Source organism: Cyanistes caeruleus, chromosome 4 (assembly GCF_971803275.1).
Source record: "Cyanistes caeruleus chromosome 4, bCyaCae1.hap1.1, whole genome shotgun sequence".
In the NCBI taxonomy this organism is placed as follows: domain Eukaryota; kingdom Metazoa; phylum Chordata; class Aves; order Passeriformes; family Paridae; genus Cyanistes; species Cyanistes caeruleus.
In genome coordinates, this window is record NC_141704.1 from 29,351,813 (window position 1) to 29,373,133 (window position 21,321).

At 43.5% G+C, this 21,321-nt stretch overlaps 2 protein-coding genes and 1 long non-coding RNA gene across 5 annotated transcripts in view; all 3 read left to right on the forward strand.

Annotated features, from left to right (window-relative positions):
• RIC8B (RIC8 guanine nucleotide exchange factor B) overlaps nt 1-7,030 on the forward strand; it is a 32,172-nt gene extending 25,142 nt beyond the window's left edge. For 2 of the 3 annotated variants that reach the window (XM_086887244.1, XM_086887246.1), the window contains exon 10: nt 5,947-7,030. In XM_086887244.1, the coding sequence (XP_086743370.1) occupies nt 5,947-6,058 (112 nt within the window). In that variant the 3' untranslated portion in view covers nt 6,059-7,030. Of the gene's footprint in view, nt 1-5,185; nt 5,250-5,946 lie in introns of those variants that run through there. The other variant, XM_086887245.1, reaches the window with a different exon arrangement.
• A 2,820-nt stretch (nt 7,031-9,850) lies between these two features.
• Nucleotides 9,851-13,979, forward strand: LOC147653515 (uncharacterized). The gene is made up of 3 exons (XR_015286359.1): nt 9,851-10,129; nt 10,302-10,418; nt 13,825-13,979. It is a non-coding gene; the product is annotated as an uncharacterized LOC147653515 (long non-coding RNA).
• A 766-nt stretch (nt 13,980-14,745) lies between these two features.
• The window catches only part of TMEM263 (transmembrane protein 263), a 32,265-nt gene continuing 25,689 nt past the window's right edge, over nt 14,746-21,321 (forward strand). The window contains exon 1 of the mRNA XM_023936412.2: nt 14,746-14,828. The gene's annotated coding sequence lies outside the window, so the exon portion shown is untranslated. The remainder of the gene's footprint in view (nt 14,829-21,321) is intronic.

Sequence of the window (21,321 nt, forward strand, 5' to 3'; positions counted from 1 at the left end):
GGAATATAGCAAAAGATATAGGAGAATCTGGATTTTACATTAGCTGTCAAAAACTGAATTACAGGCAGGATTGAAAGCAGGGAAGGAACTTAAAACAACTGATCTGAGACTGTCAATGAAGTAATTGGATATTTTTTCACATTATTTGCATGGAAAGCAAGTGTAGTATGTCACAGTCTTCTTAGGAAAGAGAAGAAAATGCAATGCACATGTAATCTTAATTGAACTACTCTGTAAGATGGAATCATTGCTCTGTTAAGCTAGAGAATTAAGATGCTGAGCATCAAGGCTACCACAACAAAATGACTAACTGGTCTAAAAAGTTCTTTGAAAGAAAGATTGAGGCTGCAGATAAGCTGAGACGGAAGACAAGTCAGTTGCTGTCACTGCAGCAGTTACACAAAAACTCCCAATAGTTACTGTGGCACAAGAGCCCTTTCAGTTTGGAGGTTTGGAGGCACCTGCTGCAGTGCCTGCCACAGGCTGACAATAACTGAGCAGCTGCTGCCCTGTGTCACCACTTATCCTCTTGGCCAGCAGCACTGCTGTCACCTTGGGCTTTCTGTGCCCCTTACATCCACCTGCAGTTTCTTCTATAGCACTTACACTGCTTCAGGGCTGGCACTCTTTGTGGGAGGGTTTTTGTTTGTTTAGTATTGTGGTTACTGTGGGACAGTGTTGTTGATGTGACCCATTTAGGTGCTGTGATAACATTAATAAAATCATTTCACTGTTCTTCCCACACTTCTTGTTTTACTAAAAACTGGGGAGGAGGGAAATGCTGGCAGGAAGGAAAAAGAAACTAAGACTTGGAATGGAGAGGCTGTGGGATGTTTTTCATGAATGTAACTGAGTACAGTTGTGGGCCCTGCTGCTGTTAAACAACATGAGACATTGCCAGTCCTGCATACACGGAGTTAGTACCATGCTGATAGTAGTGGGGAGTCCCTCCATGGTTTTGGAATAGGACACTTGTGCTGCCTCCAGCTTGAGCCCTTCAGTGCTGGGAGTTTGCAGTCTTAAATCTCTGTGGAATGCACTTCTTACCCTTGCTTTGTACCTTACAGATGCAAAGCAGAGGTTGCTCGATTGGAGTTTTTAGTTGATTCTGGGGTTTGAGTCTTCCTCTGAGGCAGAGTGCTCATGACAGGTTTCCTGCTTCTGCTGCTCTCTCTTGTCATCATAGAGGGGGAGCTGTGCCATGAACAGGTTCAGTTTGATGCAGTGCTTTGCTTATAGAGGGGAGGAAGTTGAACAAACAACTGATCTTGAGCAAGTTTATATAACTTAGTGCAACCTGAACAGGAGCTTAGAGTTAACTTGTGTGATGTACAGTAAAACAGGTTTGCTTAGTTCACTGGTGTTGTCCCAGCAGTGGAAGCTAAGCTTTGAAGAGCTGTCACACTTCTACTGGAGAAAAGCATGGGGAAAATAAAAATGAAAAAAGTTGAAGGACTTGAAGGACAAGCTTGTCAGCTTCTCTCCCTGACCAATGAGGATGATCAGACCAGTTTGTCACTGGGGCACTCCAAATTTGGCTTTGACTGGCTGAATATCAGAACTCAGAAAACAAATTTGCCAGGCAGTACTACTTCATTGGGAAATTATAGCCTTCATTAATGGCTGCTGAACGCAGCTGTACCCTTTGCAAAGTGCTGAATGCACCATACCCTTTGTAAAGATTTATTGAAGCTATAGGTACAAAGGGACATCTTTTTCCTAGTTCTATAATATGCCAGTGGATTTTTGTTTTTCAGGTTTCTCTTTATTTTCAGCATTGGCACTTAAAAGTGGAAACTTTTCAAGGTCATGTAAAATTGATTGATGCTTTTAGTCATTTCAGGTCATACTTCCTAAGCTTTTCTACTCTTTTAGGTTGTTGGTGCTTGGGCCTGTTCAAGAGGTAATTCACCATCAACAAGGCTAAATTAAAATTAATCACCCAGTTTTGATTTCTCAAAATACCTGTAGGAAAGCTGAATATTTTTGTGAACCCATTTCCCCTGTGCCAATATTTTAACATAGATTCTACAAAAGCTTTTATAGAAATCAGCATTTTGATCAAATTTGGCTGAGATGACTTTTTTTTTAATAATGAAATCTATAGAAATTACAGGTATAAATGAACATGATGAATCTCGATTATTGCATTTCTTGGGAGGTGTACATACTGCTTAGGCTGATCCTGGATGACTGAACTTGGCCCTGATATAACTCTGTGGGCTTTGTCTGCAGTAAGTGTCTTGTTGGTTCTTTGAGAGCTTTCTTTGGTGACTGTAAGTCAGTGTCCTCTGCACATGATGCACATCTTTGAGCTTTGAAAACTCCCCATATCTGCAAGGATTTAACTCAGCCTTCCATTTTTTTTTTGCAAAACATCCAGTTAGCCACCTTAAGTCAGTGCTGTGTGATATTCTGTCTATATAATAGATTATTGGAGATAACTCTGTGTTAATTAAAATGTCTGGAAAAAATGCTAACATTTTTTCTATTATAAATGGTAGGTAGAATTGTATATTAATTGACTAATTTAGAATGTCAGGATGCTTTTTCCAAGCCAACCTTGTATTAATAGCAAGAATCCTTTTGCTGATAAAATGGTCTCCAATTATCACAGCTTGGGTTTTGTTGTACATTGAACAGAAGTCAACAAAACGAGTAAGAGAACCTGTCTAAATAAGGTACCCCACTCATTAAAAACACAAAATTAATCATAGGATCAATGAAGAAGGCAATGCTACATGGAGTTTGTTTTTTTCTTCCCCTTTCTAATCACAGAACAAAATAATGTTCCCTGAAAGGATCGGAACTATTATGTGGCACTCAATTATAAGGAGGTGAATAGGTCCCCAAGACGCTGTTTTATCAAAGGGGCAGGCTGGTGTTTACATGATGGCTGTTTGATTACAGACACCATCATTAATTCTGTGTGGCAGTGCTGCCCTGCAGCACAGACAGCAGGCAGGAGAGAGTCACCCTTCAAAACAAGGCAATGATTTTTGAGTTGTTATCAAGCTAAATGGCAAGCAGGAAGGCAGAACTTGTATGGATATATTTGAAGGGACTCTTGGGAGATCTGGAAGTGCAAGAAGAAAATACATTTTACCGATTGTTTAATTATGGTGTGCTTCTGAGTACACTCGAATAGAATGCTTTGTTTGCATTAGAAAAAATGAGTGTTGCAAGGTGCATCTGAGTATGTGGAAGGTCACCTAAGGATGTTTGAACATGTATAAATACACACATTGTGTGCTTGTATAGAACTTCATGGATACGGAAGAGTTCCCACTGCCATCTACTGGGCTGAGGCCAGTGATGTTCTGTGCTTTGGATGTGCTGTAAACATCCAGTTTCTGGACAGTGACCTGTTTTCTGAGGCCTGGCACTTCCTGGCACTTGCCTTCCCACCTTCTATCTCCCCATGGACAGTGAGCACATCCTCCGGTAGTCCGGGGTGTCAAAGCACAGTTGAGGTCTAAATTGTGGTTAGATTTGGAAAAAAAATAGGCTGATCTTTGCTTCTTCCCCTCCTTCCTTTGGCATTATTCTTTCTTTACACAGTTCAATTTTACTGGGTAGCACTTGCCTGGTGAAGGATGTGTGGAATTCAGCCTCTTAATGCAGAGAACAGCAAATCCCTACCAGTACTCTTCATTCCTGCTCGGGGACTTGCAAAGCAGGAAGCTCAGGCAGGAACAGAAAGGTACTTGATAAGCATCCTTGTTATTCTGTTCAATGTGAGTTCAGCCTGACTCCCATTGTTAAAGGCTAAAGCTAAAGCAGGATGTGAAAGTGAGGCTGGAAAAGGGAAGCCTCAGAGAAAGAGCTTTGCCTTTATAATTGACAAATGATGAGATGGGACTTCTTGACAATATTTAAAGGCCTAAGAATTGTTGGGAGGAGAGGGAGGTCCCCATATAAAGGGATCTTGGGACCTTGATTTCCTGTTTCTCTTTCCTTTTCCATGAACAAATTCTTTATCCTTTATTAGCCATTACAATTCATTTATTACCAAATATAAATGGCAAATGACTAGAAAATTATGTGATTCTTTGACTTCTGGCTGCAAGTATTAAATGTTGCAATTTAAGTGTACGCTCTGGGATTTTTAAAACAAAAATCTAGGATCTTTTCAGCTTAAAGGGAAAGCAGTGGTGATTTTGTTATTCATAGCTACATTTTTGCATTTTAGAGGATATTTGTTTTGTACCATCTTTAAAGTTTGAAAACCTAAAAGACCTTAGATGTATAGGATTTTTTCTGTGTGGAAAAAAAAGTCTTTGCTATGAAACACAGCTCCAAAGCTCCAAGCTTTGCCTTTGGGGGACCCCAATAGCAGGCAGGTTCTTGTTCTCCTTGGACAGCAGATTTGCAGTCTTCATATTTTGAGCCCATTTGAATCTGATTTTGAGGGTCAGAGGTGTCTTTTCCATACATCTCCAAGAGATTTGCTGAGTGCTGTCACTTGGGTAGAATCTGCACATTATGGATTACATTGTCAGGAGGGAGGGGACTCACTGGCAGTCCTGAAGTAATGGCAAGCTCTCTCCAGTCTGCTTAAAGATGGATCCTACTCTTCCACCCACGCTGAGGGAGAGCCTGGCCTGTGCTCTTTGATCTGGTCTTTCAAACCTTCTTCCCTGGCATCAGACTTGCCACGATGTCTGGTCAGCCAAGCCACAGCAATTGTTTCTCATGTGCCATTAGTGAGTTTTTTGTTGTAGGATCTGATGTCACATCTGCACAAACAGCTGCATTTATATTGCTGGTCTCTTTTTGAGACTTGATTTAACTGCATCTTGACTGTGCAGTGTCTAGCATATGCATGCTATGTCACTCAGATGTTGCCTTTCTTGCTGTTCCTGTGGGTGCATCAAGGTTGGATTGATTGCCAGCTGTGTAGAAGGAATTGTCCATTTTTTCAGCCAAGGTAGTAGAGCAGACAAGGCAGGGAGCTGGTGAGATGCCTTTGCTTCCCCACAGAGTGATGCAGTTTTATTGTCTGTGGCTTGGGAGGGTGGTAGATATATGTTAAATTGAGAGTTTTACTGGGCTGTCTTTCAACCAAGGGGTAAATTCACATCAAACCTCTGCTCCTTTATTTAAGGTGACTCTTGAATATTTAGAGGTATTTTCCCTTTTTTTTTTTCAGCATAAAATCAAAATGTTATCTTTGCCCTTACAGGTTTTGCCATAATCCACATATAAATGAGGTGATAAAAAGTAAGGATTAAATAAATCTTTGCTAATACTTTTTGATTGGCTTAATCAATAATTAATCATCTCTTAGATGAGGCTGAAGCTTGTGGAGTAGATATAATTGGATTAACTGCTGAGCGGCCTTTGGAGCTTTGAAGAGATTAAAATGGCTGTAAATCCTGTAATTAAACTGCCACAAACAAAAGCAATAGTATTAGAATCAGTCAGCTTTTTTTAAAATGAATCAGCAAGTCCTTAACACACCCCTAGTACTGGTGTAGGCATAGTCTGTTCTCTTAACTGATTTATTTCCTTCAACAAGATGAATATGTATCAAATTATTGTTTTAATTGCTTGGGCATATATTAGCCAGAATGGCAGGTGAAATTTTAGGAAGAGCTGGCTGTCAGAGAGCTCTCAGAAAAAAAGCTAGTTTGTGTATCTAAAACAGTGAACCTGCTCCTTGTCTTGAGCCTATTAGGCACTGACTTTTCATGGTGTCTTTAATTGGCTAAGTAGGCTTGGCCTATATGAATGAAGTCTTTATCTGTCCTGCTCTTCCCCTCCCACCTATTTGGGAAGGTTTTTTGTGCCTTTTTCTTCAAAACAGAGGGCTTTAGCAGGAATAACTTCCTTTTAGAGGCTCATTATGTATCGAAGCATGTACTGTATGGGACTATATTATACACATAGGAATTGATATGTGTGCACATGCTAATATGGATGCTTTTCTTCAATCTCTCACAGAGATGAGCTCATAAAGCCAATGGGAGTGCGGCCGGATGGGACAATGGCTCCTTTGGAGGAAGCAGTCAGCCAGTACCATACCAGCAAGCAAGAGAGCTCAGATTCAGACTAAAGCATCACCTGCTTCACTCTCAATTCTCTTCTAATCCACACTTCTCCTTAGAGCTGCATCTTTTATCATCGCATTAGCCAGCACCACTTTAACTGTTCTATTATTGGCATATTTAAATGATGGGTCCTGTGCTGTAATGTCTGAATTTTTATTATGTCTGTTTAGAGAACATATCAATTTATTAGTTTATGATCTTTATTAATTTAAAATTAAACGTATTTCAAAAGGATAAAAAGTGAAAGCCTACAGTGTAAAATATAGTCCACTTTCATTTTCCAGAATCCTGTTTTCTGAACTCTGTAGGTTTTCCCATTCTTGATAATCTTTTGTATTGTCTTGCCAGTCTTCCTCTTTATATAATTGTATTAATGAAGCGTGTTTACTTAATGGCATTTAGGAACAGAGGGTGTTTAGACTTAGAAGTCTGATTGACCTTGTGAGGCTGCTTTAGCTGGCATTGAGCAATGATTTCAAAGCTCCCATTTTTAAAGTGCCCTAGGGTTTCTTACTGATACAAACTTCTCCAGTTAAGCTGCTCCTTAAGATTTTAATATTGTCAGTGACAGACTGCTTCTAAAACTGCCTTTAAATTGGGAACAAGATGATGTATGTTGTATGTCTTCCCTCCCTCCGTGGTTAAGACCACACGAATATACCCCCTCCTCCCCTCTTTGGTTAAGTAAAAACATCCCTATTGAAAATGGTGTTCAAGTATTGCACTTAAATGTTGCCGTGAATGGGAGGGGACTGGAGTGCATGTGCCAGTGTTTCACTGAATTGGAGCCTACTTTTGGAGATTAACTGCTATGCCTCATTTGAAGGGAAGTCAAACTAATCAACAAAGAAATATTTTCTCTTAGAGACAACTTAGGAAGCGATGGGATAGAGAATGGGTAGGTGGAAAGGAGAAAAAATGTCACTTTTGATTCTGTACTCTTTAAAAACAAAGATTAAAGTTTCAGGCGTGCTGCACTGCTGTTGCCTCTTTGCCTGCTTGGTTTCTTTCTATGTGTTTCTTCCAGCATGAATTACATGAAGAGTAATCCATGCCTTAGTTTCTAATTCTATATTTTGTGCAGCTTAAACGCGCCATTCACTGGGAAAGTTTCAGAGGTTGGTGATGGTTCTCCAATTTCTCCTTGATTCCTATGACTTGACACTGGTTCTCTGAACTAAGGAAGTTGGTGTTCAAAGACTATGTAAAGGGGTATTTGGTACGAAATTGTGCTTGATTGCTCATGTGAGGAGCTTCTACAGATGATCCCAGTCTTCCAAAAGAATTGAAAAGAAAAAAATAATGCACTGCTGTCCTCTCAGTGGTTGAGTTTGTGTTTCCAAAGGACACTGCTCAGCCACAGCAATGTCTTTCCTGGTACATATGTAATATGTCACTCTTCTCCTACAAGACTCCAAAAATGGAAGAGACCAGTTGTCCAAGAGCAAGAAATGTGTTTGGCTGCATCTAAAATGGGTCTCAAAAATGTAATTCTTGGTTTAGCATCATGCACTGACTACTCCAAGCCCACCACAGGCAAGTATTGTATTGTGTGCCTTACAGGTGAAAAGAATTTGTGATCCCTCCCTGAGGAGCAAAACTTCCCCGGCCCTGTTAATGAGGAACTGTCTTTGTGTCAGCTGGGGCTGGGCAAGGAGTTGTTTCAGTCATGAGCTTCTATAGGGGCTTCTTGCTGTAGAGCAGTAAAAAGAGCAAGATCTCAATTGTTGCTTTACAAGCTGTAGAATATGCTACCACAATTAGCTGGCTAAAGAGATTAATAAAACAATAATGGCTCCAGGGACCTTGTTACAAGCAGTATAGCACAAAGCTCTTGTGCTCTGCCTCCTGTCATTTGCCACAGGGCAGCAACATTTGCAGTAAATAGTTCTGTTTAGTTTATCTTGGAGAACAGATGCTTGTAGAAAGTTCTACAGACATGAGATGCTGCTTCAATTAAAAAGGAAAAAGGAAAGCATAGGAGGTTATGCCTTAATCGTGTAGCTCAAGAGTGGCTGTCACAGCTGGGTTGTTTGCAGTGCAGGTTAATGTAGATAAATGAACAATTTGCAGTGCCCCAGAGCACCTCTTGTTCCAAGAGGACGGTTTGTGAAAAGGCTGCTGCAGACCTTTTGGTTTATCTTTGCAATGTAACATAGGTCCAACCTTAGCTGCACTGGCTGGAGGTCTGGGAATATCTTGGGACAAAGGTCCTTCAGCGGTTCCTCTGCTTCCTTTTGTGCTGGCTGGCGTTTTCAGAGTAACTGAGCATATGGTAAGATTTCTCTTGGATGGGAGTCTGGAGAAAAGTGAGGTTAAAAAAAGGAGCTCCCTTGATTTTTTTGTGTACTGTGAAATTTTGCTCCTGAATTTATTTTCAAACTTGAACCTCCAAAGCTGGAGGCTTGGGCAGCTGAGTCTTGCTTAAACTGGCAAACTGGGCAGTGTGGGGAAGGGTCTCTAAGTGAAATGTCTCATTTTACTCCTTTCTGATTAGAAAGTTAGTAGGTTTTCTTGTGGCGACTATAAAGGTGTTACCCAGTGGGTTTTGGGGACATGTACCTTTCACACCCAAAAAGTCAGTCCCAAACCCAAAATCTTGTGTTTCAGTCTTTGGCATCAACAGTCCAAAGCAACACAGTTCTCATTAAAGCTCATCAATGATTTGGAAGCTTGCTTCTCTTTGTTTCCCATTAGAGTTATGAAACAAAAGATGATGGGAAATTGCTGAAATTTGTCAGAATACTTCGTTCCTTTGCAAAATAATACAGACATATTTGTTTAAAACTTCCTGGCAGGTATTCCCAAATGCTAATTGAAACTTCATCTGCCCCAAAAGTGGTTTTCAGGAAAAAGGGTCATTTACAATCTGTTAAAAATGTTGTGAGAAAATTACTAGGACTTTAAAGAAATTTGCCAAAGAGGAAAACCACATTAGCTTTGATGTTTTGAATGTACCACATTACTCTGTGTGTGTGTGTGGCCAAAGTGAAGTTTTTACCCTGTATCTTGAGTTTTTCCAGGTACCTGAAAATCTGCAAATGCTTTTTAAAAAAACCAACAGAGCAACTAGGCAATAGCAATTTTTTTTTTCTTACAGTTCTTCAAATCATAACTTTCCCCTACCTGGGTGAAAAATCAGTTGTCAAAGGTGACTTTAAGGAAGAGAACATTACAATAAAGCTGTAGCAGTAGTGGGTTGCCAAGCACCCTAGTCAGAAAGGAAAGTAAACTGCAAAGTACACAAGATCCCAAATCTCCTGAAGGAGCATTCCACAACATTGTACTTCAACTTATTACCACAAAACAGCTAACAAAATCCTGAGCTTTAATAAGGCTGGCTGTAAAAAGACTCTTCCACTGTTCAAACAGTTGAGAGACAGACTTTGCTGGTCTTTGAGCAGCAAGTTAAACAGCTGCCCAGGTCAGATTATTTTCTGGTCAAGCACGAAAAAGCAGTGATTTAGTAGTAGTGCAAAGATGTGTCTCACTTCTAGACAGGGAAAAAAAAAAAAAGCTATTTAATCCTACAAATGAAAATCCTTCTTGCATTAACATCTTAGTTCCTTGCGTGGGTCTGGCCCTGATGGAAAGTGTCGGGGAATATTTCTTGTTCCCCATGCAAAAGATGCGTGTCACTCTGGTGATGCGATATTTAGACCTGGAATTCTGGGGGGAATTGATGTCCTTTTGGCTTTTCTGTGCATCCTCCAGCTGTGCCTGGAACATATCTCCCTCAGCCCTGGAGGAAGAGCATAGCAGGCAGGGTGCTCTGGAAGTCCTTGCCGAGCTGGGGTGAGCAGGGTCAGGGAGCCCATCCCACCCTCCGCCGCTGCCTGAGGGGAGCAGGGCCGGCACGAGGCTGCCGGGTGGCTGAGAGGCCCAGGTGGTATGAGGCGAGGAAAAAGGTGGTGACTGTAGTAAAGCTGAGTGTTTTTCAGGGCTCCTTCTCTCACCACAGCAATGCAGATGAGTCCTGTTAGTCCTCTGCTTTTCCCTGTTGCTTGGCCCCGTTGAAGGCTGTGGCTGGTCATTGCCCTCGGCTGGAGGCCTCAGGGACGCTGTGGGTGTTGCAGGTCAGTCCCTCACGCAGCGGGTGCCCCGTGCTGCTGTGCCGTGCCGTCCTTGAGAGCAAGCCCCGCTTCCTCCCTCCGTGTGAGTGAGGAGGAGGAGAGGGCTCCCACAAGATGGGACCAAACTAATCTCTTGGAAAGGAGGTAGGAGCAGCCCTGTCTTCTCTCTATGCAGCATTGGAGCCAGTTTCAGTTCTGCTGTGAGACAGCTCCGAGGGCCAGGCTGACCTGCAGCTACTCCCACCACAGTGACCTCTGGCCAGGCTTGAGAAGAGCAGATGGAGTCTGTCAGGTAGGGAAAAAAACCCAAACCCGGCCATTGTCACAAGCAGTCCTACAGCACGTGGGTCAGCTCAGCTCTCTGTCCTGGCTGAGAGCTGCAGGGTCCAACAGGACCAGGTGAGTTCCTCGAACATCCCGGCTTTCTCCAGAGCAGGCGAGAGCACAGACCACTGAGCTGCTGACGTGCCTGGGAATCAATCCCTCCAACAGCATGCCAATCTCTGTGGGGTACCTAGGCAGGCTTTTAGAGGTTGGTGGGGAAAGAATTATTCAGACCACCCATCTTAGCTGACTAAATTACCCGGGTAGTCTCTTCTAACTCCTTTTCCAGTCACGGATGAGAGAGAGGACAATTCAGAGTAAGGCTAATTTGGGTGCACTGAATGACCCTCTGCAGGAGCTTTGCTTTCCCTCCCTCGACTACAGAGGGAGCCTGGGGAGACCAGCTGGTTACATTTAACTGCTAAATTGGTTGCCAAAAGATGGGTGGTGAGAATTCCTTCCACTTTCTCCTTTGCCATGGACCACACTCTTCCCACAGCAGGATGCTCGCTTGCTCTCTCCTACAAATTTGGAGATTGCTCAGTGCAGTGGGATACAGGCCTCCAGGAGCCACCACAAGACAAAAGCTGCATCACAGCCCTTGGTAGGTGCTGTATAATGCTGTGTGCAGGATTTCATGGGCTTCCTGCTTAAACAGGTTCTTTAAAGCAGCTTTGCTTTTGGGAACCTGTTTAACAACTTGCCTTAGTATAAGCCAAGTTTTATATACACTCTGAAATTTGAAAAACAAAGTGAAACCTCCAGCAAAATTTGTAACTAGAGGACAGATAACAGAAAAGACTTCTAGGTTCACTCCAGATGTCACAAATGGAGAGGAAGGTGAAGCCATTCAAAATAAACCCTGCTGAGATTGCCCCTTCCTCTTTGCCTGATGAAACCATTACAGACTAAAAGAAAAGCAGCCAAGACCATCAGGCTTCACGACTTCCGTTAGCCTTCTTTTACATTTTAGAGTTTGTAACAGATGCTGACTGTGGGTGTTAGACCTTGTCTAATCAAAAAACCCAATACTTCATTCTAGAAGCTTAAAATACAAGTTTCTGCCAATAAGAATTCAAACCTGAATCTAAACTACCACGATTCTCAGGCTTCAGAATTATTTTATGCTCAAGAAGTGAGGTTGCATGGTAAATCACAGTGCTGTAGCACATCACACTTCCAAAGGCATTAGAAAAAAACAGTAGCTCATTAGTGTGGTTTTTTTTTTCCTTTTTGAAAAGAGACTAGTAACTGTCTGGATTTTCTTCTGTTTTCTCAGTCCCCAAATGTTCATAACACCCTGTTGGGGAGGAATAATTCCCATCCAAGTTGTAAAACACACTTATAAGTAGATGGGAAAAGCATGAACAGAGCTGTAAAGAAAACAAAACCACCAGGAACAAGATCTTATTTTGCATGCTTCTCACTGTTGTATTTTTGCCCCAATTAGCATATTTTAAAGACATGCCTTTAAAAAAAAAAAAAATTCTGCTATCTGCCTGAACTGTTCTCAAGCTTTGAACTTTTCCATCCTTTCTATTGATTATGGCCAAGTGACCCATATTTAAAAAGCATTTACAATAAAATTATAGCACTTTCTTTTGTGCTGCCGGCTTTCCCAGTGAAAAGCTAAAATGTTTTAAAATTGTCACTTTTTGACAGAGGTAATGGCAGTAATATATTTAGTCTCTTCCCCCTTGTTGTGCTTAAAATGGCTATGCTAATAAAGGGCACAGCTGTCGATACTTTATGGCCTGCTGGGGGGAAGAGGGGGAACGAAGGCAAAAAACAGATTGACTGTGTGTCAACAAATGCAGCTGGGAAAGAAAAAAAGAAGCCCCTTGAAGGCCCCTGCAACTTAAAGTCCAAGATAAATGATGTCCCTATGCTTAAAAAAAAAAAAAATGGAGGTTGGAATTCAATAAAGGGGAACTGAAAAGGAAACTGCTTAAAACTGAAAGCCCTTTCTCTGCCTCTAGACAGCTTACAAGAGAAATGAGCAAAACTGACCACAGAAAGAGGGTGAGCAGCCAAGAAAGAAAACAAAAGCCTATCCTGGAAAATATATTGCATCAAAGAATTATCTGAAGTGCACTGCGGCCGGCGGGCGGAGCGCGTACAGTTTAATGGAGATGCAACAACTTTTACACGCTGCCGCCTTTGGGGGAGCAGGCAGCTTTGTGCCAGGGAGGGAAAAGGGGAGCTGGAATTATTCATGTCAAAGCAGTAAGAGTGGGACACAAGGGCAGCAAGGTGATGGTGGATGTCCTTCCCTGGGGAGCCAGGCTGGGCTGTCCCCATGGCTTGTGCTCAGCCACTGAGTCTCACAGCTTGGGGCAACTCCTGAGGCAAGGAGACAGCAACAGCAGGGCTGGAAGGGGTGCAGGGATGGGCAGCTGGAATTAATGCAGCGAGGAAATGGCAATATTGGGTGCAAACCTGCAAGAATCAGGCAGTTTTCATTCCCCAGGTCATGAGGCAGCTGGTTTGCATGGAGGCAAACTTCTAACAAAATAACAAGTGGCAGGGAGCCATTTGTTCATTGTCATTTCTTGGATAATTATGGAAGATGAAGGCAGTTTTTCCCAGCCTAAGGCAAAACGCCTCTGTAAGTGTGGCTTGTGTTTCCCAGAGGTGTCCTGAGAGCATGGCCTGGCTGCACCAGTGCCACCAGAGCTGCTGTATCCACCTGCTGAGACCAGGGTCCAGGCATTCCCACTGCCTCTTCTGGGCCTGGAAAGAGGCTTCCTAGAAAATAAATCCTTGGCAGCAGGCGAGGCCAGGAGAGTTGGTGAGCCTGCAAATAAACTCTGCTTCAGCAGTGGGAAGAGATGCAGTCTGGGGTGGAATATCCTGCTCTGAGGAACTGTCTGTTCTTCTTTTTCACTTTCCCACTTCTGGCATCCTTTACTCCCACCACTTTTTTATTTATTTTTCATTCAAGGCCTTTTTTTCCTGGTGTGTTGTTCCCATTCAGGAACATCTGGAAAAGGTAGTCAAATGGAAAAAAAGAGTTATGGGTTTTGTCAGTTCCTTTACTTTTGTGTATCTATGCCCTTTAATCTCTGAAAATTCTGTAAAATTGGAAGGAAGGAAAAATAAGTAACTGAAGACAAAGCAAAATCAGAAAATTGAAAAAAATCCTGAAATTAAATGGAACAGTCATGCCTAATTTTTACTAAAGCAGCAGGGCATTAAAATGGCATAGCAAGTTCTCATTTCCTTCTGTAATTGTTTGAAAGAGTTTTAAAAGGCCATAATTTTTACTATTCTTGCTAGATTTCAGTTGGTAAAACTCTTGCACCATTAGAGATCAGTACCTCCCAGTGATGCTGTGTTTGTGGCATGACCAGTTTGGCTTTGTTTTTCTCCAGAGAAGAGTGGAATCTAGCATGGCTGATTTACAAGAGGAAAAACTAAAAGGTTCCTGTGCCCAAGGACAGAAGAGTTAAGAGATTCCCCCACCCAAGTCAGTCTTGGGACTGATTTAGGGTAGCGAACCTCCTTGCCTGTGACAGTGACTCATTGTGTGAGTCCCACTGCCTCTTTGTAGTTGACAGCTGGGAAAAAATGGAGAAAAAGAAGAGAGAAATACCTAAACTCTGAGTGTGTAATATGACTGATGTGTTCACTGCTGTGGGCTGGGGTGATTCCACAGGCAAAGGTCCCACTGCAGCTGGGCTGAAGGTGGGAACACATGAGCCCTGCTGGACTTAGAGGTCATGTTCTGAGAAGTAATGCTCAGAGTTGGTGTGGCACATGCAGCATGACTGTAAAGTTACTCAGCAGTATCTGAACTGGAGCTGCTGTTGGAGAATATTCTCCAAAGGAAAACATCCAGCCTGTGGCCCTGGGGGACTCAATGATTTTGAAAACAGCCTGAAGGGGCTGGAGATATCACAGAGCTGGTGTGCAATGGTCAAAGACAACAAGTTATGCAGAGGCTGCACAGTCCTTGCACAGGGAGTGTGTGAAAGAGACACTTGCCACAGGGAGATTGATCCCTCCATACAGTGCTGTATGTACATATAGAGTGTACAGAGAGACCATGGCTGTGGCCAGCTCCCTGCCCATAACCCATGGATCTGTAGAGGCCTGGAAAGCCCAGGGAGATGATTTACAATCGTGCTGCTCAGCACACTCAGGGGAAGGCTGAGAGGAGGCTGGGTGGGAGCCAGAGCAGATGGAATTTTGTAACTTTTTCCTTGCAGACCAGCACAATTTTCCAGGGGAGTTGCAAGCCTGGAATAGTGGCTGTTGAGCTGACAGACTTGCTTTGTTTAATTATCATTTGCAGACTGTTTAATAGGGGTCTGGAGACCCCAAGAACCACCAAGAGCCAAGGTTGACAACCACCAAATATCTGTATAGGAAGAAGGTATGTAAAGCTTTCATTTATTTAATGGAGCTGAAAAATGCTCAAAGTAGTATTTCATGTGCATAATTGGGCATTGAAGTGACAGACTGAGCTCTGATGTGTTTTGCTGTCATCTGAAGCTCTTTGGTTGGTCAACTGGCTTTTGAGCCTGGGCAGCCTTGCCTGCTGCTGCCATTGGTGTTCCATGTGCTGTGAGGGGTCTGGAGACCCTAAAAATGTCTGTGCTTTGGACCAGCTACTTCTAATGTAGGTTTTCATGTTAAAGCCTTTCACATATGGTGTCTCCCACAGTTCTTCTAAACAAAAAAATCTCAGCAAGCAGCAGGTGAAACTTTACCTCTTGCTTTTAATATTTATTTATAGTTTCGGGCACCTTTGAATGCTGTCCTCATTTCTGGGTCTGTCAGTTTTAGTGGGTAATATATTGTGTCTCAGCCAGAGCCTGACCTTTGGGACTAATGCTAGTTCTCTGATTTTCAACCCACATGGTGTGTGGGTGCCTTTGTCTCCCTCCAGGCTCTGCTGCTCTCTGCTGGTCTCCTTCCGCTGTGTGTGGGTTTCTCAGAGGTGTCAAGTCATCTAAAATTTAACTAAAGGAGGCAGGGACAGGAGAGGCAAGGGTTTGCCTTTATAAAATGGGAAAAACGGTTTGAGTCAAGCTGGTACCTCCTTATGTGCTATCAGGACCTGGGCACAGATTTGTAGGAAATGGGTTTTGGTTGTTCTTGTGTGCAGGAGCAGAGGGTCTTTTTCAACAGTTCCTTTGGTAATTGTTTCATCCTTCTCATAACACCAGCACTGTGCGGAGGCACATGGCTGTTCCTGTCCTTTCCCCGTGTGCCTTCTGGTGGTTTTAAACCTGCTGGCCAGTTTAAAATGCATCTGTCAGCACAGTGAGGGTGCTGGAGATACATCCATCCCAACTTTAATGAAAATCTGTGCCCTAGAAGAGAGGTGCAAAATAGGCCCTCTCCAAGGGAAAGGCTCCAGTACATGCTTGCAGTTTGCTGGAGAATTTCCCATGCAAATACCCCAGTTCAGCCAGTCCCCAGGTCCCCATAAGACAAACATCTGCAGGAGGCCAGTTGTTAACCCTGCCAATGCACCATGGTAGGCTTTCTCTACTTCCTCCCTGCTCCTTTTCCTCTCCCTTCTCTCCCACACAGTCCCTGGCTTTACCTCACCAGATGATGTTGAGAGGTGAGTTTAGGGATGCACATCTGGAGGATGTGCTAGAGCTCAGAGCTGCACCTAAGGCAGGTGTCTCCTGGCTTCTTTGCTCTAGAAAGCAGGTCTGCCCACCCATGAGACCTGTCTTGGGAGGAACCACTCATCCTCCAGGGCTTCCCATCTCTTCACTGACTCCAGAGCAACCTGCAGCAGATCACAGACCTGTTTTCTCTGACAATGAAGCCCTTGAGTTTAATTCTAATGCTGCCTTGAACTCTGGTAGTTAGATCCCGAGGCCTGCTCCCAGCAGATGTTTTTCCAGTTGAACAAGAAGGGCTGTTCTGCCTCGCTGCAACCCCTGCCTGGTGAGATGTGAGATGCTGCAGTCAAGGAGCTCAGAGTGACTGAGCCACCCTTGCCCACAATGTGACCATGGCCACCCTGTGTTTCCAGCTGGGAAGGGAGCTCCCCTATGCAGAACCTGAGAGAGATGCACACACATGCACACATGGGTGCCCAGGTGTTTTTTTAGCTTTGCTGCCAACCCTTCAGAGCGAGTTATGAGGTGACTAAGAGAGATTTGGTCCAGACTTGTGTCTCTGCCACAATGCCAGGCTCTAGATCTGCATTGGGCAGGCTCTTCCACCCTCGCTCACTCTTAGATGGGGACAGCAGCTGCAGGAGCAATCTGTGGTGTGAGTAACTGTAGTGCGCAGATCTGATAATAACTTCTGCTTGCAGACCCTTGTATCACCCCAAAGGAAGTTGAGCAGATTGTCAGGGGAGGATGTCACAGTGCAAGGTCCCAGAGCTGTGAAAGGATTTAATCCAAACATTTGAAGGAGTCAGCCAGTTGGATCCTGAAGGAGGGACACTGGTGCAAAGCCCTTGTTGGGTCTCTGATGCTCAGAAATCTTCCTAACAATCCCTGTGTCATGAATGCTTTGGTGAGGAACTACATAAAAATACCAGAAATATGGTATGTAATAAGGTGTTTGGGGTCACAAGGGAGACCTTGCAAATCAATGAGGCATTTGAATATAAAAAAAACAAAATTAAAAAAAAAACAATTGTAGCTTCATTCAGCTGCAACCTAAACTTTGTGCTAAGTTAAATCTCCCCAGCCCTGGGCTGATCCCTGTAGCCCCTCCAGGGTTTTCAATGCATCCAACAATGAAAGTGAAATCCAATCCCATCCAATTAGAGGAAAATGAATGGCTCATCTACAATAAATGGGCTCTGAATAACAATAAGCCAACAAGAGAGCAATGAACTGGAGACAGAGTACAATCTTCCTGAATGTTAATCGACAACTAACTCCACAAGCTTCTTAGAGGTGGAAAGAATTGGAGGAAAATAGATTAGGGAGGCTTTAGAGCACATTGCCTTTTAACTGCTTAGGCCTCACATTTTTACCTAAATACAAGAATGTTTCTAATGCTGCCTTTTTCAGGGTGAAGGGTGTGTGTGTGTGATGGGGGTGTTTGTTCTCACAGTTAAATGTTTTCAATTCATTTATAATTTGACATGGTAGGTCCTACTGTATAGCCTGTAGTATTAATTAATTGTTTTGTATTCAGAAGGCCATTTTTAATATTGTAAAGTAAAATGGTAGAAGCCTTGGAAAATGCTTTCTGTAGATCTGAGGAATGGGGCTGAATGAATCCAGGAGTTAGCTTGAGACTTAAGAGAAGCTGGAGAGGTGAAAGGATAAGGAAAACTCTGCAGTTCAGTGGTTGAGGTGCTGTCTGTACCCACAGCTCCGCTAGTGCTGCTTGTTGGTCCCCGCAAACACCTGTTCACCTGTCAAGGCCCAAATCACCTGCAGAGCAGCTCAGCTGCTGCTTTGCACTGCCCTCAGCCCCACAGGTAATTTTTTGTAAAGACAGGGGAGATGCCAGGTGACCTGACCCATCACTAAGAAGCTCCCACAGCCACACAGGCTCCATATCCAAGGCAACAAGGTCTCACCCAGCTGAGCTGGGTTGTCCATCCTCTCTACTCAGCCTATTAAATCCCTAATAACCTTTGGGTTTTTATCCCCTCTAGACAGGCAGAGAACTTACTCAGCTTGCCCAGCACTGCCCTTCCCTCCTGCCTGCCCTCATCTACAGGAGCCAACTCAAAGGCCACGGAGAATAGGTGAGAGCAGGCTCACCTCACTGCAGGTTGCGCATCCACCTCAGCTATGGGGGTAGAGGGTTGATCCTCTGGGAAGCAAAGTTCCTCAGCGCTGGTGCTGCCACAAAAGATGGTGTGGAGAGGTCCATGCAGAAAACAGAAAGGAGTAACTTTTAAGGTGAATGATACTTTAAGTTGTATCTTTATAATTTATTCTATTAGCAGGGTTTTTCATGTGTTGCATTCTTTATCACAAAGGTCTTCCCAGAAGCAGCTCCTAATTTTCTGTCTTGTGGTCTAAAAAGCTGTCAAGAAGGTCCATAGGAAACCAAAGGTTGTCCTTTCTCTTCAAGATGGGAATGGAGAGAGGAGCCATACCCCCTTTCCCTCTCCCGATCTTCTGTACAGGCAAAGGCTCACTTGTTGTATTCTTTCAGAGCAGTAAGAATATGATAGGCATATAGATAAGCTATTAAGTACTACACATGCAGAGATAAAGGGGATTTGGAAGGGAGAATTATTAATTTTTAAATTAAATTACAATTTTGTCTCATCAGCATTAAAATAAATTTCCAAAGACCATTGTCTGTTTGAACAAAGAAAGGAAAGGAACTGTTAGAAGCAGTTTACACAGCTCAGCTATCAGGGGTTGTGTGTGTAAATAAGACCAGTGCTGGTGCTCAGCATGTAGCACAGAGAACACATTTACTGCAGTGTACTGGGCATGCTCTGGCCCAGCACTTGGGAATAACAACACACCCTGCTAAAGCTTAGCATAGAGAGCAAGAGATGCCAAGTGGAATTTCAAATTTCAGAAATGTGTTTTTTCTAAAAACTGACTTTAACTGTGGGACAGGACAAGCAGTGGCCAATAGAAACCCCTAGGTTTGGCCATTTTGGGACAAAATATTGTTCTTTTCTCTTTCAGGATTCTCAAAGCACCGTCATCCTTCCCCCATCTTGCCTCATTCCCTCAGCAGTAAACACAGAGCTTTTGCTGGAGTCTCCCACCTTGTTTTGTTTCTTGGCTTTGGCTGCCACTAACTGCAAAAGTGATTCTTTGGTTAGCTAGGGATTTTCAATGCAAGAGGGTTCTTCTGCAAGTCCTGGGAAAAGCTGGGAGTGCTTTGCTCCCTAGATAAGGTGCAGTATAACATCTAGACCAGGCCTAGGCACCTTAAGAAGCATTAAAAATCTCAGCACTTTAGTCTTATTGTGCAAAACTGCGTGGCTTTATGCTAATTGTATGACAAAAAGGGAATGGCATCAACAGGTTAAATAGTTGTTCCATAAAACCAGATTCTGGTAACTCAGTTTACCCCAAAGAACAGCATCTGTTCCTCATGGTTGTGCCTGTGGAGACAGGGGTACTGCTTATATAGCAACTGCTGCTCACTGTGGGGTGTCACACTGAAGCTACAAGGTAAGGACAACTTGGATGAAAAAAAACAATATAGGTAAGGACAACTTGGATGAAAAAAAACAATATTCTGTGAGAGTTTCAGAGCAGTCATTATCATTTAGAAGAGCAATATCCTGTGAAAACAAATTCCCTTTTCATAGGTGCTCATCATGTTTTCATTTTTTGGTAGAACCAGCTCCACTTGCTCCTTTAACTATAATACCTCCAAAGTACTGTGGCCCAAGGGCTGATGTCCATTTCCTTTTGGCAATGGACTGCTTGTCCCACGAGGATCTGCAGCAGGAGCTCCTAGGAGGCTCCTGCCCCTGCTTCACACAATGGGCAGCTGAGATGCCCAACGGATGGACAACCCTCTCTCAGCCTGGAGTGCTTCCCCACTGGAGACTTCAACATCAGCCCTGGGGGGTAAGGTTGGCTGTGGTTTGGAGGCATAGGGATGTCCCCATCTCCCTGTGACCTCTGAGTGGCAGCCTGGCCTGCAGCAAGCTGGCTGTGACATTGACAGAAAAGCACTTAGAACTCACTTACAGCATAAAGCTTAGCCTTGTTGGGATACAGAGAGAGCTCTCTGCTGAGATCTGTGCTCATGGGATTGATGTTCCCCATCATATTTTGTATTCCTAATCTGCTAAAGAAGCTGATGCCCAGAGCAGAGAGCAAGGCCAGCACAGCCCTGGCACTCTCACAGGGCTGCTCCCCCTGGAACAAAGTGCTGTTTGAGACAGGCTTGGGCGGCCCATGGCTCCCTATGGGGATCTCATCCATTTCAGAGAAAATTTTGGCAAAATTTTGCCTTTTCTGTCCTGACATTTGTGACAGTTCCCACGTCAGGAGGGGTAAGTCAGGGACAGAACGAGCCGGGTCCTGCAGCTCCCAGCACAGTGCTAAGGCCAGACACCTTTTTCTTGACAAGCTGTATGGATGTTACATAATTTGTAGATTAATAATTAATAACTAATGCTCCTGTGTGAACCTGATTTTGCTTTCCTCTATGTTGTTGACTGTCTGGGAAATCAAGCTGGGTGTAAAAGCATTATAAATAAGGTAAAAATTGTGCTTGGGTGGTTCTTGGAGGAGATGGATGCTCAGAAGATTTTTCTAACACATTACATGTGTTCTGAGATGAACTGTAAAAGGTGGAGTTTAACATTTCTCACTTCAGTTATCCCTCTGAAAAAATGAAAGCTAATTTCTGCCTCTGATTCCCAGAAGGCTTTACAGCCAAGGCTCAGGCAGAGGTGGCCCTTTGGGCTGAGGTGTAAAACAGTCATGGCAGTGCCCAGCTCTTTTTTTTTAACTTCAGGCACTCACCATCTCCCGCATTTATCTTATAAACTCGTGTTGTTTAGATTCAGATTTATTCCTGATGCTGTTTTTCACAGCATCTTGGTAAACTTTTCTGCAATCAGCTCACTTTCATTCGCATGGGTGACTCTATCAACAGTGGCAGACACTTGTTCCCTTGAATCTTGTAGGGGAGTTCAGCATCTAAATCAATCCCCTACCCAAAATTCAGGAACTACCATAATTCTGCTACACTCCTACAGCACCACCATCAGCAGGAAGCTCAAACTCAGACCCAGCTTTTCTAACATGCAGCTCTCTCTTGCATCTTTATTAGCTGTAGTGCTCTAGGAAGGAACATCTCGGATCTTCATGTGCACCTTTTCTCTGCTCAGCTTGCCTGAAAAGAGAAATTTTAGAATATCTTGGTCCTGGGGCAGCCAGGATTTAGTCTGCAAGCTCCTGCTGCCCCCTCCACTTTCTGAGGTGTTGCAG